We start from the raw sequence: 16,432 nt of genomic DNA, 5'->3' as shown, positions 1-16,432 counted from the left end.
CTCGAACTTTTCCATGATGATAAGTATTGACTCATCATGAGAGACGGAGATCAAAATGAGATAGTCGGTAAGTAGTGCGAGTCAGTGTTTGCGTCTCAGCTGCCGAGAACCGTAACCGACACCACAGCTCTGTTGTGGTCCACTGGTCCTGGCTCCTAGAAAAGGGCAGACTTACGGAAATTCGGCACAGCGCCGAGAGTGAGGCGTCGCGAATCGATGGACCCGGCCCAATGTCGGGTGATCATCCCCGAAGCTCCACTTCTCTTTCACCCACGATCTCGGGCGGAGATGTCTCCCCGAGCACAGTCGCTTTCCACACGGAGATAGCTTGTAGTATTTGTAATGGTCTGTCCTTACCGCCTGGTCATTGTCAAATTCGACTGCGTCCCATGATGACGCCAAACCAAGTCTGCTAGGAACCAAACGGCGTGCCGTCCGACGTCTCTGCGACCAAATCTCATCCTGGTTGGATTTGGTCTCGCCAGCTTCAAAGCATTGATGATGCAGCCCGACGACGCCGTCATGGACAATCGGAACTACAGCATGCAGCACTGCAGCACATGTGCGACGGGCTACGGTTGAAGCAATTTGATTTGCAGAAAAATGTGCTCAATGCAATAGGTATCATCGTCCAAATCTCGCGACTCATTCCTGACCTCATGTTCTCCGCACTGTAGCGATGAACATACTCCTCATCGCTTTCAAAAACCCCGCCAAATCCCCCGATCCGTTCAGCTTGTCTTGTGCACCGTCAACCTCATCGCGGTCCAGTCGTGGTTTGGTCGCTGCCACCTCGTTTTCCCTGCCTCCCATCTGCAGCTCAAACCAACACTCTCGCTCCGGATCCCGCTCGTCTAGGGAAACGAAGACAAATTTTAGCTGGTCGTCGACTCCCGTTCCCTCTATGCGCATTCCTAGACATGTCTCCCAAAACCGCAACTCGGGCGCATTCTGTCTCGCTTGGGCATCCAAGGACCGTTGATGCGCGAGCTGAGCCTCTCGTCGCTGTCGTACGGTGACCTGAACAGATGCAATCTCGGCCTTGACTTGATCGCGTCGTGCCAGATGCTCCTCCTTCTGGTTGCTCAGCGACTCGATCGCATCTTGCATCTCTTCCTTCTCCTGCGCTTCCTTAGCGATCGCATGTGCATGATTTGACGTCTTTGACTGAAATTGCGAGATGGCCTGGTTTCGTTGGCGCTTTTGTTCTGCACGAGGGTACTGTCAGCTCCTGGTTCATGCGCAGTGCAATGCGCTTAGTCGCTCTCGACTTACCTTCGACATCGGCCAAGCTCATGCGGAAAGCATTTCGCTCCTCCAGGACTCGTTTCCTCCCTCGCTCGATGAATTCGTCGAATCGCAATGTAAATTGCGCCATGCGCTCGCGCAAATCGTTGAAGTTGAAATCGACGGCGGGAAGAGTATCTGCTAGCGACGGCTCCGTCCCTGGTTGTGCGCCTGACATGGATGAACCGAAGCGGCTCTGTCTGAGGTCGGTAGCAGCCATGATGCTTTTCTTCGTCCCGTATGTTGTTCAACTGGTGTGTATATGTTATGCATGTGAATCAGCATCAGTGTTGAATATTTCCGTCTTGATGTCGGACGCATGCGCGCGACTTCCCCACATTGAAGCAGGAGTGTAAACATCCGGTATACCGCGGCACGGCCCGGTCACCATGTCCAATCCCTGCTTACATAACCTAAGCCGTCTCGTCTTTCGTCTTGTGACGGCATCCAGACTCTACATTTTTCCAAGACAGTTCACACACTTTTCCACACGGCGGGCTGATGTAGATTTGTCGCTCGAGGGAGATTTCCATGTGAAGAATGTATCAGTCCAAATCAAAAACGCCTTGTTTAGGACTGTACAAGCAGCCGAATGGCTGACCGCCTAGAGCCGGAACTTCCTTACGGTCATTTTGGACTCGCCAAATATGATCATGATGACAAAAAATGGCATTTCGCGCGTGCAAGACCTGCACAGGTTCCGTTGAGACTTCTCTGTATAGCTCAACAATCGAATGCGTCCTCTGAGAATTCAAACATCACGGGCACTGAGGTCGAGGATCATGAAGTCCGCAGTGCGCGCTATGCCAAACAAATATCAGCTCTGCGCAAATCACTCCCAGGTGTCCATCTTCCTACAGACATACTGCCGTCTTGTCTACGGCTGTCGGAATCCGTCCAGGAGGCTGCTAGCTTCTCACCTTTGACGAGAGGTGATTTGATCGCGTTCTCCTCTGTATACTCATCGATCTCGAAGCGATCAGCGCCTATCGTGGCCGTCGCCGGCGGCAGCAATGGCTCCGAAGTTCGCACGATTTGTATGAGAGTGCGTCGCTACGAAATGACATCTGCAGAAGAGCCATATCTTGACGTACCCGCCTTACAAGGAAAGGAAGCAACATGGAGATTCGATGGTGCCCCGATTTGTCAACTGCTATTTTCACCAGGAAAGGCCCGAGGTCAACGAAAGCTTGTCGTCCGCTACCCGACCAAAATTTGTATTCTGCGACCCGAATTCGTGCCCGGTCAAGGATCACTACTGCGCTTGTCCATGACAAATATCATCGATACAGAACAAGTCCAATGGCAGTCCTTTGCCGATGCCGTGGTCAATCCATGGGACGAAGAACAGATCGGTCTAATGAACGCCGAGGGTCACTGGAGTGTGGTGGGAACGAATGGCAAGGTCAGTTCCGTGTTGTGCAAGGATCCGCGCTCCAACGAATCTCCAGAAGAAGTTGCTTCTCTACGAGACGGTTGGGCTCGAGTCGGATGGGTCGCGAGCTTCGAGAATTTGCTCGTATGCACACGCGGCAAAGCCCTTCTATTCCGCATTGGAGACGGGACAGGAGAGCTAGTTCAGGACATTTCTCTCGACATGCTTGCATCTTCTCCTTGGCTTTTCGATGTCAGAATTTTCCAACGTCGACCAGCTTGGTTTTGCGCCCTGACTTCCACACACCTCGTTCTGTTTCAAGTCGCCATGTCCACGAGGGAGAAAAGACCTGCCAAGCTGAAAGCCAAGCTGCGTCATTTTCGCAATTTCGAGGATCTGAGCACAACGATGACTTTGTGCGAGGAGGAAGATCGTAAGTTCTTTGTCGGTCTGTGATTGAAGGGTTTTTTAATTGACCTTGACATAGAAACATTGGTCGTTCTGACATCATCCTCGACAAGCGTGCCTATGAGCTTCCGTGTACTCTTCGATGGAGACGACCTGGCCGTGCTAGAAGACCCGCAGAGAGTTCCGATTGCAGCAATGTGTCCGAAACGAAAAAACGTCCAACACATTTCTTCACTTGCCATTAGATCTGTAAGATTCGGATCAGCGCAAGAAACTCCTGACGACTCCACAGATGATTCTGAAGGCAATCCTCGTACTCCAGCGAGATTCTATTCATTTGCAACGTTGTATGACGACATGACCATTTCCGAAGCACTTCTGGTCTCGCAATATCGGAATGCAAGAGATGTACCCAGTATCGTGTCACCGTCGTGGAAACTTCTGAAACAGTCTAGTTCTAGTGGAAGCGGCGAGCGTGGGTTTGTCGTCGACGACTCGGACGTCAGTGATCGGGAGGCCCCCCTACGGCAAGAGCCTAGGCCTATAAGATATCGCGGAGTGGGTAGAAGACCGAAGAGGAGTCAAAAACTCAAAGATCTGAGCAAACTTGTCATGCGTCTGGAAATTGCTGATTCAGAAGTCCTTTCGCGTGCGTTACCAAAGGCCAGAGCTAAAGTGACTCAACTGTCCCAGGATGAAACGCAGACATCACGGACGATCATGGATATCATACAGCATGAAGTTACCACTGGTGACACAGAAGATGCCGCGCGCGCCCTAGAGCAATTGACACAGTCGTTCCTGGACACCGGAGCTGCCAACGGAAGTGATGAGTTCGAGGCAGCAGAACCTCGTCTGGTTCTAGAAAATGTGCCGTCTCTGGGCCGTTCGACTGATAGACTGTCCCAAGGCACGGGCTTAGGGGCCATCTACGACGAGATTGTCGCCACATGGATCACGCCGCTGGCAGCCGATATATCAGCTAGGACTCGAGTTGCCAGGGACCAGCTGGCACGAAACATGGCTGCTGAATTAACACTTTCCTCTCTGGTTATACGCCCATCAAAACCGCCAATTCTCAAATCTGCTGAAAGCGAAGACCCGCCGCAGAGTTATTCATTCGAGCTCCCAGTGAGAGGTGTCCCGCCAACGATAGAGCCATTCAGTTCCCAGCTCTACTCTTCACAGCTACCGGACTCTGCTGCACTGCCGACTCCTTCTCCCACCACGACGCCATCTGTGACGACCGCATCTAGCCGTGCGACCATTTTCGCCGCACCCGAAGTCGACCGCCTCAGACGATATGCCAACTTCACCAAGCCTGCACCAGCCGCGCTACCACGAGCGCTGAACAACGTCCTCGCGCACTGGGAAGTAGGAAGCGATCTCTCCACCTACGATTGGCTGTCCACAGCCCGCCAAATCGCGAGACGAGACGAAGAAGCCGACGAAGAGCTTTCCGAACGAGACCGACTGCGGATGCAGAAGCGTGCGCAACGGCACCTCCGGCGCCAGCGTCGAGAAGCCGAGGCCAGTCAAGCTTTGCGGCTCGCGAGCAGTCGGATCCCCGAAGTCTTAAGCGCAAGTCAACCACCTGTGGTGAGAACCGCGGAGAGTCAGCGACCTGCAGCTGTGGCAGCCCCTCCCAGCAGTCAAAGCATAGCGTCCGCATTCCCAGCGAGTCAGCCCGTATCGGGACGCTTCGCTGTACGGCAACCTGTCAAGAAGAAGCGGAAACAGGGCTTCTGATCTCTGACTTGGTTTGATGCCGAGCAGAGTCGGGTCGGTGGAGCACAATTCATCACTGAGATTGAGGAGGATAGATGAATAGCAGAGAAAAGATCTAAGATTTCGATTTTCAATAGACAGCGCTACCAACGAATTCCTCAAATAGCGCACACTTTCGACACTTGCTGTAGGGTATAATCAACTCCTCCACATACACACTCACACAATATTAATCCTTCATCCCCAACAAAACCTTGACTTCCTCGACGACCCCGAACGAAGACACAACCTCGCCCGATGAGGGGACCTCCATGATCCGCCCGGTAATAGCACTCTCGATCACTCCGCCCAACACAGCAACCCTGGCACGACAGGCGGACGAGAGCGAACCTATCGCTTCTCATGTCCATTGACCACAGCACCTCGAGCGTCGAGCGCAGGAATGCTGATTCCGTAGCCCTCGGTCTCGCCGTCCTTGCTGCTCGGGTTGTTGTGGATTTCCACGCGGATCGTGACGTCCAAGCCGTCCACGCCGGCCAGGCCGGTCCGCTTCAGGCCCTGTGCGGCTGAGTGGGTGGTGCCGGCGTGCTCCTCGCCTGCGTGGAGCGGCTCGCGGGGGTTCTTGGGCGCCTCGAAGGATTCTGGGTCGGTGCCGTTGGTGGTGCCGTTGGCTCCGTTGGTGGTGCCGTTGACTCCGTTCGTGCTTACGCCGTTGATGCCATTAGCGGTCACGCCATTGACAGCAGTGTTGGTTCCACTATGAGTGTGTGACTCGGCGATGATGGCATAGTTGCGGCTGGGCATGGTGACATTATTGCTGGCGGCAGTCTTGGGCTTGACGCCTTCGAGTGCCTCGCCGGGGTTCTTGTCGAAGAGCTCAAGAAGGGTCTCGTCGGTCTCGTGGTCAAGGTGGTGGATTTTGTTTCGTCGCGCGAGAAGGTTTGCGACTGCGGCCGGCGGTGGCTTGTTGGTGATGGCAGAGCTGATGATGTTGGCCATGTAGCGCCAATCGTGCTCGGCGGGAATGTGCAGGTTGGGCTTGCTGTAGAATCGGCCGACGGCTGCCAAGTGGACATCACCTCCCAGGATGGTGACACGAACATTGTACTGTTTGGCGAGATTTTGCAGACGCTGGATGAGCTCCCTGCGCTCGTGCTTGTGTTGGCGAGCGGTGTAGTGATCGTCCAAATCGTCAAGCAAGTCGACCTTTCCGTCGAATTTGTTGAACAAGCTACCAGCGAACCCAAAACGTTTGTTCAAGAACTTGACGGGTCCAATGAGCGGGCTCTGGAAGATGTTCTCGAGCCATTGCAACCGAGGGTATGCGATAGGAACACCCAGCAACAACAGCAAGTGTTTGATTGTGCCGTTAGATCTCGCGAGCTCTTCGCTCGTGCGTTTGAAGATCAAGTCATACGTCTCAGGGTAATTGACTTGATGTCTTGTTCGCTCGGTACGAGCATCAATTCCGAGAAAGGCGATCCGCTTTCCGAGTTGACAGTACAGGCTACGGCTTCGTTCCTCGACGTAAGGACCTGGCTTCTGGCCAATGATGAAGCTGGGATCTTCGTCTTCGCGACTCAGCACCCAAGTGTCCTTCACCTGGGTCTCGTCGACAGCGGTCGTCTCCCCGGTCACGCGTGTAGTTTGTGGCGCATCGGTAGTGAAGGTTGATGGCGGTGGCGCAATGTGATGTTGGAAAAGGAGGTAGTACTTGTGTGCTACGCCACCAATACCGCGAAATACCGCGCACTTCATAAAGTGATCAGTGTAGGAGCCGAACCCGTCGATGATGTCGTGATCGTCCCAAATATTGAGCTGAGCGATTTGACCGTTAGCTGACGCGAATGGTTGACAGCCATACCACTTGACATAGTTCTGAAAGTAGAACTCGTCACATTCAGCGCGCATCTCGTTTCCGAACGGGAACGCGCGGCGCTTTTTGGGATTGCCAATATCAGTCCACGGCCGCAAGGGTCCGTCGACACGAACGTTGTCGTTATAGATCTGATCTCCTCCACCAATCATGACATGGAATGGCGCTTCTTTATGAACGCGCAAGACATCATTCCAAAGCGCAGGGCCTTGCCATGACTCCTCGTCCGTACCAACACTAAACCCGTTGCATGAATGGAACATGATTCGCATGCTCTCGTGCTTCGAGGGGACTACGAAGCGCAGAGCTTTATTGGTGTCCGTCTCCAGATGAGGGATGCTGTATTCCCAACCCGACTCATACTCTTGAAATGGGAGATCGATGTTGTAGCGCCAAAAGCCTTTCTTTGGATCTTCGTATAACTTCACCGCTGGGAATGAGCTGCCCTGCGACGGAACAGAATAGCCATTGTTGTGCGTCGTTGAGGCAGCTTCGCCGCATGGTCCCAAGCATGTCAATGTCAATGGCTCCGGGTTACTGCCAGGCGGCAGAACGATGAGCACACTGCCATGCCATTGTGGGTCTTGCGACTGCTCGTTGCTCATGCGCTTGAAGTTCAAGAGTGGGCCGCAGATGACATCGAGGATCGGCGTGGTTCGCTGGATTTGTGGACCATTGCCGATGCCATTGAATTCGGCGGTCGTAGGCTGCGCAACAGGTTGTGTGGTGTTTGGGGCTGACATGACGTCTTGTGATGGTCTGGCGACCACTTTGACACGCGCGAGAGAATGACGTTTCGCGACAGGCGGTAATAAGCGTGAAGCCGAAGCGACGGTGGTTTCTCCGCGGGAAACGAGCGACACGGCAATGATACAATTTTAGCAAATGTGCGAACAATGCGGGTACGATGCGACACTAAGTACTGAGAAGAAGAAGAAGGAGGACGACGCCGACGATGCGCAGCACAAACAGGCTGGGAAATCCTGTTTAGACACGAAAAGAGAGCCTTGGCGGTGATCATAGGACTACATTGTCACAATGTGCAAGTGATCATTATTGGCAGACGATCGGCACGCAGCCAGTACCTGCTGGAGTATCTGACGCGGACCAGACGCTGGGCATATGTCGGTGAATCGCGCGACGCAGTTTCTCTAGCAGTCATGGCCCACATGCTCATCATGAACATAAGCTTGTCAGTAATATCGTGACGTACACGCTCCGTTCCATGGATGGAGATGGCTTAAGTAATGAACATTTGTTCCCGATGATACTGCGGGTCTCGCTGTGGAGCAATCTGCTTGTGGTTATGATACAGGGATACCCCTGGACAGGATGATGTTTGATCAACAACAACAGAGTCCCTCTTCCGTCTGGTCTCCCGGCGCAACCAACCCCAAGACCCCGGCCGTGATGATGATGGAGATGACCGCCGCCACTCGCTTGCTTCCTTTCGCAAATTTCATGACGCACGCCGAAGGACTGACTAACTTTAGACATTTCCCGTGCCACGCAGCGGCGCTTGCTCGAGTTAGGCAAGCCAGCCAGCCAAACGTGCCGGGGTACAGTCCCAAAGCCAATTTGTGAAAGGATCGTGATGAAATCAAAATAGGGAACGCATGAATCGTGCGAAATCTCATTCCAGCTCACCTTATTGGTCCTTTCAATCCGCCATGACGTCTGCAAATTGGAGAGCTCCGGAGTGGTCGCGGACGCATTATGAACATGGCTCATATTCATCACGATTGACATATTCTTCATCATTCAAATTTGGATCATCGAATGGGAGCAGCACCCATGCTTTGGAGGCGAAACCTCGAGTGTTGCGGAGTTCGCACTTGCTGACATTGGCGACATTCCGCTTTTTTGCAGCCTCCCATTCGGTACGGATTGCGGATGCCTTATCTGTCGTTTGGATCTCAGGTGTGAGCGGAAGCTTCTTCACATCTTGTAGCCTTTTCGAACTGCGAATCGTATTATTATCGCTAGGGTCAAGGCTTGGATTTCCTGATTCCCCCATATTCCGCGCATCGTTGCCCGTCTCCGTGCTCTGCATTGGAGGTGATCGCTGCTTCGGAGATGGTCTGGGTATTTGTGATGCTCTCTGCGCCAGCTCGTTCGCGCCTACCGCCACGGCGCGTGGTGATCTCGACATTTGTGATGATTCTGGAGACTTCACTCCCATTGGAATATGCCATGGATCGAGGCGGCTAAACATGCCAAATGGAAGCTTTTCTTTTCCGATTATGGGCGTAGATGAAAGCCAGCACTTGATGATGTCGGCTGACGGCCGGCACGGCCAGCGGAGCGTCGATAGATACGACGAGCTTAACAGCTAGTCAGTGACATATGAATGCCCAGGTGGTTCGAAAGCAGCAACGAATCAATAACGGATGCCATCGGGCGCTTCTTTCCCATGGGTTCCTTGGGCATTCGAGGAAAGGGAGGAGCCATACCTGTCGATTTCGAGTTGTCGAATTCACGATCGGTGTCAGGCTCTGATTCGCAGGTATCAAAAGTATCTTCTTGATTTTCTTCAAGCTGCGTACTCATTTTCTAAGCACGACAGATACAACACGCGACAGAGTGATTGAAAGGATTTTGAGATCATTTGAGTGAAATGAATATTGAGTAAGGTGGTCTTGCTTCCATTCATGATATTAACATTCGAACATTGGCCCAAGAGCATGTGATAGGCGGCTACTGATTGAACAATACATGGGTCACAACAAATTATTAAGCTTCAAGCTTTGAAGTGTTGATTATTTGATTCTTCTCGAAAGACATTTAACCACCCAGGCACACAAGCACCAAATCACTTCGTCCGCTTCTGCGTAAATCCTCAGATCATTTCATTGTCTTTCATTATCAACATGTTGTGTCACTGAGCTCCTGATGTGAGCTTTCAACGTTCTCAAACACGTTTGCCTGTCAAGCGTCCTACGATCCATTCCGAATATTAACAACTCCTTGCTCCAGCAGTGTCATAATTTACAACTTCGACTTCTTGCTTGAGCCACGAGCGCCGCGGTCATCAGGCGTCGGCTCGGTGTCTGAGGTTTCGGCCTTCAGGCTGATCGGGTCTCCAAGCTGTGAAGGGTTGGTCTCTTGAGCGACTTGCTTAAGTGACTTGTGCACTTTCTTGGCACCAGTGTCGTCAGGTGTAGGGTGGCTGTTGGAGGTCTCTGCCTTGAGCGAGACGTGGTCGCCGAGTTGGGTGGGGTTGGCCTGAGCCTTGTCCTTGAGAGACTACTCATATCGTCAGCAGCGGAAATGAATTGGGGTCCTTCAGAGCGGTGAGCAGTCCTACTTGACCGGCCATAGTGCTGAAGCTGAGCAGATTGTTCGTGGAAAGTGTTTTGGGTTGGAGTATAGGAAATGGAGTTTCACTTGACAAGACCATGAGTATAGAACAGCAGCAGCGTTGTTCAAGTAGTCGCGCGCACTACTCTGTACCTTGCTACATGACCACACCGATGGTGACCTCGGTCTACACGTCAATCGAGTTGACCTGCATCATCGCATCTCCTCGTGCACATTTGTGAGATGCGCCCGCTACGATGTCGTCAATGATCTCTCATTTCGCCCGATCAGGCACTAGTCTCGACAAGCCCAGATTGAGTTTCTGGGGTTGACCTATCCGACTTCGAAGGGGAAAAGTGACATACATAGTACCTGCATGTTTTCCATGCAGCACGTCCAGGAATGCTGTACAAAGTGATGCTGATGTCGGACTGGAAGTGATGCCCAGCAGTGGCTCCAAGGTTTCTAAGCGGTTTGCCGTTGCCATTGAGACTGTCCTTTGTCGCCTTCATGGGGCAGGCTGGAGTGTCATTTCTGTCTATGACGCCATGTACAGTATGCTCGAACGCCTACATTGATCTCTGGCAGCACTCTTGTGAGCTCGAAATTTTAACAGCATTCTACAATTTCTTTGGCGCACACTAACTCCCCTGTTGCTTTCATTGAAAAAACATAGATCAGACAGAGGAATTGGTAAATATCCAAGCGGCCAACAAAAAAGCAGAATCGTGATCTGATTATGTCTGTTCCTCATTGAAAATCAAGCATAGCGCGTCGAAGTACACTGCATCACGATTTGAACAATTTCCTTCGACCACTTCGTCGCGGACCTGAATCCGTACCTTCTGCCTGGATATTGTTGTCATGGTCGTCTGTGTCATCAGCACGGACATTCGCGTCCTCATGTGAGCCACTCGCTTTCGATTTTCGGAATGAAAGTTTTCCTTGCGAATTTGACGAATTCGTCATTTCGTGCTGTTTGCTGAGCGCGGCTTGGACTGCAGCATCGATGCGGTCTTGCAGCCGATGCTTGTCCGCTTCGCTCTTGACATCGTCGATGATGTCGTCCTCATGCTTGCAAGCTGTTCCAAGACAGAAATCCAGCAGGCCAAGATGTCCATAATTGCCCACCTGGCCACGATTCTGAACAGAGTCAAAATGTGCTTCGCTACGACGGGCCATGCCAGTAAGAATGATGCTCGACGGCAGTACCGCGTAGCCAGAGAAGACGAAGAGCTCTTCCAGGCTGGTTATGATCAAGAAAGCGTGCCACGTTAGAACATGCCATCGGAACAGGTAGGCAGGCAAGAAGGTCGGTAGCCAGGAATGCAGTAGGTAGTTGATGGGATGGTCATAGGAGCTCAGCAGACTAAAGGGAGCCGTAACGGAATGCTGCCATTGTTTATGCCAACTTTTCAGTGGTGAGTCGAAGGTGTGAAGAAGGTAGCGATGGACAAAATAGCTCAAAGCACTGCGGCATGCGAGACCCTTCAGGATGTCCACAACAATGGTCAAAGGCAAAGGCAAGATTGTGGTAACCTTGATCAAGCTTCGCAGATGGAGGATGCGAGTCACAACGACCTCGAGGGCAGCCTGAACCAGAATAGCCAAAATCACATTACCAACAGCTACTGTGGCCAGTCTGATCAATCTTTGTCGGCTGAGATTCCCGGGGAGTTGCCTCTTGCCGCGAGCCTTGACATTCTTGCTGATATCCGGAAGGCCAAGATCGAAGGCGAGAAAAGCGAGCGCAGGTAGCAGGTAGCACAATCCTCTTATCGCGATGGTCCCATAAATTTCTATTGTCAGTGGATCATGACTGATTACAAGTGCAGACCACGTCAAGTACTACGGACATAGCATTAGAATGTGTACGATATCTCACCATCAAAGTCTCCCTGGCGCCTCTGATGCGGATCGGGCTTACGAAAACGAGCAAGCTAACGGTAGTCGAAGATCCGCCGTAGAAAGGGACGACCAGGAAGCTCAGGAGTGGTAGAGGTAGGGCGATTAGGCTGGTAAGCTTCGAGACGAACAGCCCATAAACATCGGATGGGCCGCGCGGAAGCGCGTAAAACCGCCCTTGCAGGTAAGCCGTTGCGTAGATCAACTTGTCATGCACAAATTGTTGCAGCGACGATGCCATCATGCGCAAACCGGAAATGAGGATAATCTGTTCGGGACGAGAGGAATCGCACGCACAATATGGTGGTGTGATGAATCAGGTGAGGTTCGGGAAGATGGGTTGTGTACTGTGAAGTATGCGCGAGTGTCTGTGTGCGTGTTCGTGCGTGTCAAGAAGATGCAAACCGGAGAGAAGCAGAAGAGATAGGTTTGAATGAAGTAATTGCCTAGATACCTGGGTATGGTGCCGGATAACCTTGGAGCCATTCACAAGAGGCCTTTGCTGGGTACATTTGCAAGGTAAATGGCCTTGGAAATCACCTGCAGCATTACAATGCATCTTGTTCGTAGCGTGAAAACAACCTTGAATTGTTTGTTGGCTATGCCCTCAGCTTCGTGCCCAGCGGGATGGAGTTGAAACTGACGTCATGTGGTGAGCCTGGTGCAATCTTGTTACGTCGCGTTGAAGTCCGATCACGTCTCTTTGCATATCTCCGTCCCAGTTAGGCGTGCGTAAGAGGAGCGCGGTTTGTCTTCGCGGTGATCTTCTCCTTGACATGATCAATACACTGATTTCGCACGACAACGCTATAGAGCAAGAAGTTTTCAAAAGGGCTGATTAATGCCACGATCACATGAGACGTGCTGCTCCACTCTCGCATTCCCAACATAGATTTCGCCTGGTTGGTACACATATCATCGACCCGGAAGTGAGATGATCCTTTTGTGTAAAGGTGAGGTACTCCATCATGACACAAGACGTACTGCGTCGCTCGCGACCAAGCAGACATCCGTAACATGCCGATCAGACTTTTCAAACCCGAGCCGGAGCTTGACAATGAAATCGGCGCGACACAAGATACGAACGACAGCTCACCTCGATGCGGACAGCCACCCATCTTCTGGTTGAGTGATTGATCGTGTGGAGAGATCGCGACCGCTTTCTCTCGTCTCCGGGATACTTATCAGGTAGGTTCTGGGCATGAAACGTGCAAACCAGCAGGGTTCATCCTGGCGCTCTGTCGACGTGGCAAACAAGATACCCACGGCTACCAGCCATGGCAGGCTCACGCGTGCTGGTCCGTAGACTCGTAGCTCTCGACTCATTGTCCCCATTACCAAAGAGAGCGATCTCAGTTCACCGGTGCCAGCCGGCGTTACATTTACACACGATGGATCTGGGCGCCGGGTGGTCGTGACGAATATGACCAGCACGTCAGGAAAGCCTCGGGTCTCACATCCCGGGGTAGTGCACCATAGTTGGACGAATGATTCGTGCCTACCGAAGAGCAAAATATTCGATACCGTCTCCTATTGGTAACTTCGGGACGAACGCCAACACGTGGCACTCTCCATGTCTACGTCCTTGCCCAGGTAGAGACCGGCCCGAATGGCGCAAAGCATTTGACTTTCCGATGCAGTCCCGGCGCGACGTAGCTTGGGTCAACATCAGGAACAAGTCAAAAGGCGCCAGCAAAGTATCTCTTGCAACTATGTTTCGATCATATCTGCAATCAAGACACATCTTGTCTTCACATTTCCAAAGACACCAACGACGAGCCCATCATGCCTGGCCGAAGAAGCTCGAACGCGGCTGAGAATGCAAACTACGCATCTAGTTCGTCAACACATACGTCCAAAAGTTTTGAACTCCAAGCAGCAACAAACGAGCTTCGCAAGGGCAAAAGCGAGTCAAGCGAAAGAAGGCGCATTCAGAATCGGATCAACCAGCGTGCATTCAGGGCTCGACAGAAGTCTGGCGAGGTGGTATGCAATCGCGGCATCCGCGATTGGCATGTTCTCGGCTCATCTCACGGAGAGCGAAAGTCTGTGCAGGCATCACATGAAGATTTCGAAAGCGAACGCATGCGCATGTCGCATTCCGGATCAAACACGTTCACGGCAGCAACACCAGTAATCTCGACGATGAGGTCGCCAGACCTGGACACCAGCAACGTGTGGGATGATCTTGCAGTCCTGATCAACAGCAATTTCCTCGGCGCAATTGAGGAGAACGCGAGACAAGTTGGAATCACCACTGCTACTCTCCATGGGGGCTCTATGCATGTTCTGGCTCGAGCTTCCACTCCACTCTCAACTCCGCCTTCACTCTGGCCACACGAGCTTCAATTTCACGTGCCCCACGATTTAATCATCGACGTGATACCACATATGCAGCTTCGCTCTAACATTCTTGCGGCCGTGAACGACGGAGCTCTCAACCAGTCCGAGTTCTGTGCTGCACTGCGAGCGTCTGGTTCATTGGAGAACGTTGCAGGACAGTGGTTGCGCAACGGGATGGTCGTGTGGAACAGTGTACCCACCCAGGCGTCCAACTGGGAAATCTCGGATGCGGTCTGGTGCAAATGGGGTTTCCTCTTTCGCGGGTGCCAGGACCTGATCGATGGAACCCACATGTGGAGGGCCGGGCGTGGCGATCCTGCACTACGCTGAGGAATGACGAGACGTGATTCACATGACAGATTATTCGCGGCACTGCTCAGGAGTGACACCGAGGGTCGCCGTCTAAGTAGCAGACGAATTGTTTGCAGGGCAGCCCACGTGACAAGAGTTTGTGGAGATCGATCGTTGATGACCATCGCGTTATCATTGTGGAACGGACATGGGCACAACATACTGAAATGCGAAGCGCGGATGAGACTGAACATCTTCCCGCAGATTTGCCGAAGGGCTTATTCTATTTTCTTCTACTAAGTATATAATACTTGCGGAATCGCAGATGGAATAATATTTCCGCCCGGAGATGGGCCAAAGATGGGGTTTGAAGCACATCAGATCCACACATGCTGGCTATAACAAGTCAATATGTGATCATTTGACCGAGATACACAGAGCTGGCACCCAAGCACTAGTCATCAGAGGACTGTACACGTTCTGTACCTTCCACCAAGGTTTAGCATGTATCTTTAAGATTACATGCTGCGAACCGGCGCCACATGGCTGCAGGGTCTAGGGCCGGCTGCTTCATTACACGAGCTTTACCTTCGAGGTTGGGACACCAGTATCTTGGGTGGTGGGTGCCCCACAACTTCGAAATGCAATTGAACGTCGGTGCAGATCGACCGCCCGAAGACCCGCCAGATATGATTCTACCCAATTTCAATGTAGATCATATATGTACTGTATATTAGATTCATATTGCGTGCGGACGGGACGACGTCGAGGAGTCGTCGATGATTAGCACGGTTGATACGAGATTCTCGCAGAACGTCTTCTTGCGCTTCCATCAACGCAATGGCCTAAAAATGACAAGTGCTACCCGTGCACGGCGTGAGCTGCTAGTCAAGTGTGAAGATTAGAGTATGTTGGGTCAAACGGCAATATCGATAGATGACGATCCCCGTCGCTGGCGTTATGAAGTTATGCCCAGGTGGAGAGTCAGACTCGTTACTTTGTAGTCAGTGCTGCCTTTGAAGACATTGCATCGAATCAAGCGCGGTCGTGGTTGATTTCTGGCAGTCTCCCTCGGTAGTAGTGTAGGCGTGTCTCCATCGCTGATCTCCAGAAAGAGAAGCGTGGTATAATTATTTTCATTGTCACAGTACAGGAAACATGTGCTCAACATCAGTTGCCCCGTAAGGCACGCAGCGTTAGCCGCTCCGTAAAGGCTCTGATGAGATGCTTCTATAGCCAAGACAGCCGCAGAATGCCTTGGAGGTACCGTCGCTTGAGTTCCAAGGTTTATAATGGACACACAAGTTCTCTGCGGACGCCCAGGTGTGCTTGTCCGGAAAGCTGCAATATTTGTTCGGGGACACTGGCCTTGTTAAGCCCCTGAATTGTCCCCTCTGCACTTGGCCTTGAAATTGCCCACCAACCATATCTGATGATGCCGGGTTCCAAAACAACAGTCACTCGTCTCCGGTCGCTTGTATTTGCTTCATCATCTCAAACTATCTCACACAGTATCGTCAATCGCATGAGGATTCTGCCGCATCGGTGCTGCGTTTGCCGGAGCATCTGTGCTTACACAGGAGGCTCGATCGTGCCCGGATTCACGCAGAACCGATGGACTTGCACTAGGGCAACGTGCCATGCATGCAATCAATCTCGCGACCCGAACTCAAATTTCCCAAATCAAGCGCAGTCGATCCCTCAACACTGCCGGTGGGTGGACATATGCAACCTCCGCTAATGTGTTAATGAGGACTTTCCGACGCTCTGCATGAACGGCGCGCAGTGCAGTACAGTCCATGTCCCATCAGTCCGTGGGAGCGATGATGGAATGGATTGATCATGCGAGCAGCATCCCCAGCCCAGAGCCTGAGAACTCCTCCAGCAGAGAGATCACACCTCCCAGCTCGATGCGGTTT

At 52.1% G+C, this 16,432-nt stretch overlaps 7 protein-coding genes across 7 annotated transcripts; 2 read left to right on the top strand and 5 right to left on the bottom strand.

Annotated features, from left to right (window-relative positions):
• Positions 1–657: 657 nt before the first annotated feature.
• On the bottom strand, positions 658–1,465 carry K489DRAFT_313467 (uncharacterized protein; the record flags this gene model as incomplete). Its single annotated transcript, XM_033600937.1, has 2 exons — positions 658–1,208; positions 1,276–1,465. The coding sequence occupies 2 exons, from the start codon at positions 1,463–1,465 to the stop codon at positions 658–660; spliced, it is 741 nt and encodes a 246-aa protein (XP_033463192.1).
• A 1,650-nt stretch (positions 1,466–3,115) lies between these two features.
• Positions 3,116–5,003, top strand: K489DRAFT_108473 (uncharacterized protein). Its single transcript, XM_033598871.1, has one exon. It carries the CDS (start codon positions 3,191–3,193, stop codon positions 4,817–4,819), a length of 1,629 nt encoding a protein of 542 aa, XP_033463191.1. The 5' UTR covers positions 3,116–3,190; the 3' UTR covers positions 4,820–5,003.
• Positions 5,004–5,188: 185 nt separating this feature from the next.
• Positions 5,189–7,417, bottom strand: K489DRAFT_312319 (uncharacterized protein; the record flags this gene model as incomplete). The annotated part of the gene is made up of 1 exon (XM_033600850.1): positions 5,189–7,417. The coding sequence occupies one exon, from the start codon at positions 7,415–7,417 to the stop codon at positions 5,189–5,191; it is 2,229 nt and encodes a 742-aa protein (XP_033463190.1).
• Positions 7,418–8,339: 922 nt separating this feature from the next.
• Positions 8,340–9,224, bottom strand: K489DRAFT_398482 (uncharacterized protein; the record flags this gene model as incomplete). Its single annotated transcript, XM_033606935.1, has 2 exons — positions 8,340–8,954; positions 9,128–9,224. The coding sequence occupies 2 exons, from the start codon at positions 9,222–9,224 to the stop codon at positions 8,389–8,391; spliced, it is 663 nt and encodes a 220-aa protein (XP_033463189.1). The 3' UTR covers positions 8,340–8,388.
• A 438-nt stretch (positions 9,225–9,662) lies between these two features.
• K489DRAFT_406936 (uncharacterized protein) lies at positions 9,663–9,993 on the bottom strand (the record flags this gene model as incomplete). Its single annotated transcript, XM_033607310.1, has 2 exons — positions 9,663–9,920; positions 9,982–9,993. 2 exons carry the CDS (start codon positions 9,991–9,993, stop codon positions 9,663–9,665), a joined length of 270 nt encoding a protein of 89 aa, XP_033463188.1.
• Positions 9,994–10,574: 581 nt separating this feature from the next.
• On the bottom strand, positions 10,575–12,318 carry K489DRAFT_331883 (uncharacterized protein). Its single transcript, XM_033602149.1, has 2 exons — positions 11,902–12,318; positions 10,575–11,822 (listed from the first exon to the last, which is right to left on the bottom strand). The coding sequence occupies exons 1-2, from the start codon at positions 12,121–12,123 to the stop codon at positions 10,764–10,766; spliced, it is 1,281 nt and encodes a 426-aa protein (XP_033463187.1). The 5' UTR covers positions 12,124–12,318; the 3' UTR covers positions 10,575–10,763.
• Positions 12,319–13,664: 1,346 nt separating this feature from the next.
• On the top strand, positions 13,665–14,552 carry K489DRAFT_406934 (uncharacterized protein; the record flags this gene model as incomplete). The annotated part of the gene is made up of 1 exon (XM_033607309.1): positions 13,665–14,552. The coding sequence occupies one exon, from the start codon at positions 13,665–13,667 to the stop codon at positions 14,550–14,552; it is 888 nt and encodes a 295-aa protein (XP_033463186.1).
• Between the last annotated feature and the right edge of the window lie 1,880 nt (positions 14,553–16,432).

The sequence above is a fragment of the Dissoconium aciculare genome (genome assembly GCF_010015565.1).
Source record: "Dissoconium aciculare CBS 342.82 unplaced genomic scaffold K489scaffold_2, whole genome shotgun sequence".
In the NCBI taxonomy this organism is placed as follows: domain Eukaryota; kingdom Fungi; phylum Ascomycota; class Dothideomycetes; order Mycosphaerellales; family Dissoconiaceae; genus Dissoconium; species Dissoconium aciculare.
Note: the sequence above shows the minus strand (reverse complement) of the source record. Positions and strands in the feature narration are given on the sequence as shown.

Excerpts from the sequence above, each read along its gene's own strand:
- K489DRAFT_108473 (XM_033598871.1), top strand. The coding sequence starts at position 3,191 with ATGAGCTTCCGTGTACTCTTCGATGGAGACGACCTGGCCGTGCTAGAA.
- K489DRAFT_331883 (XM_033602149.1), bottom strand. The coding sequence starts at position 12,123 with ATGATGGCATCGTCGCTGCAACAATTTGTGCATGACAAGTTGATCTAC. Across the intron at positions 11,823-11,901 it reads CCGTTAGCTTGCTCGTTTTC|TACTTGACGTGGTCTGCACT; the intron begins GTAAGCCCGATC and ends CTATGTCCGTAG.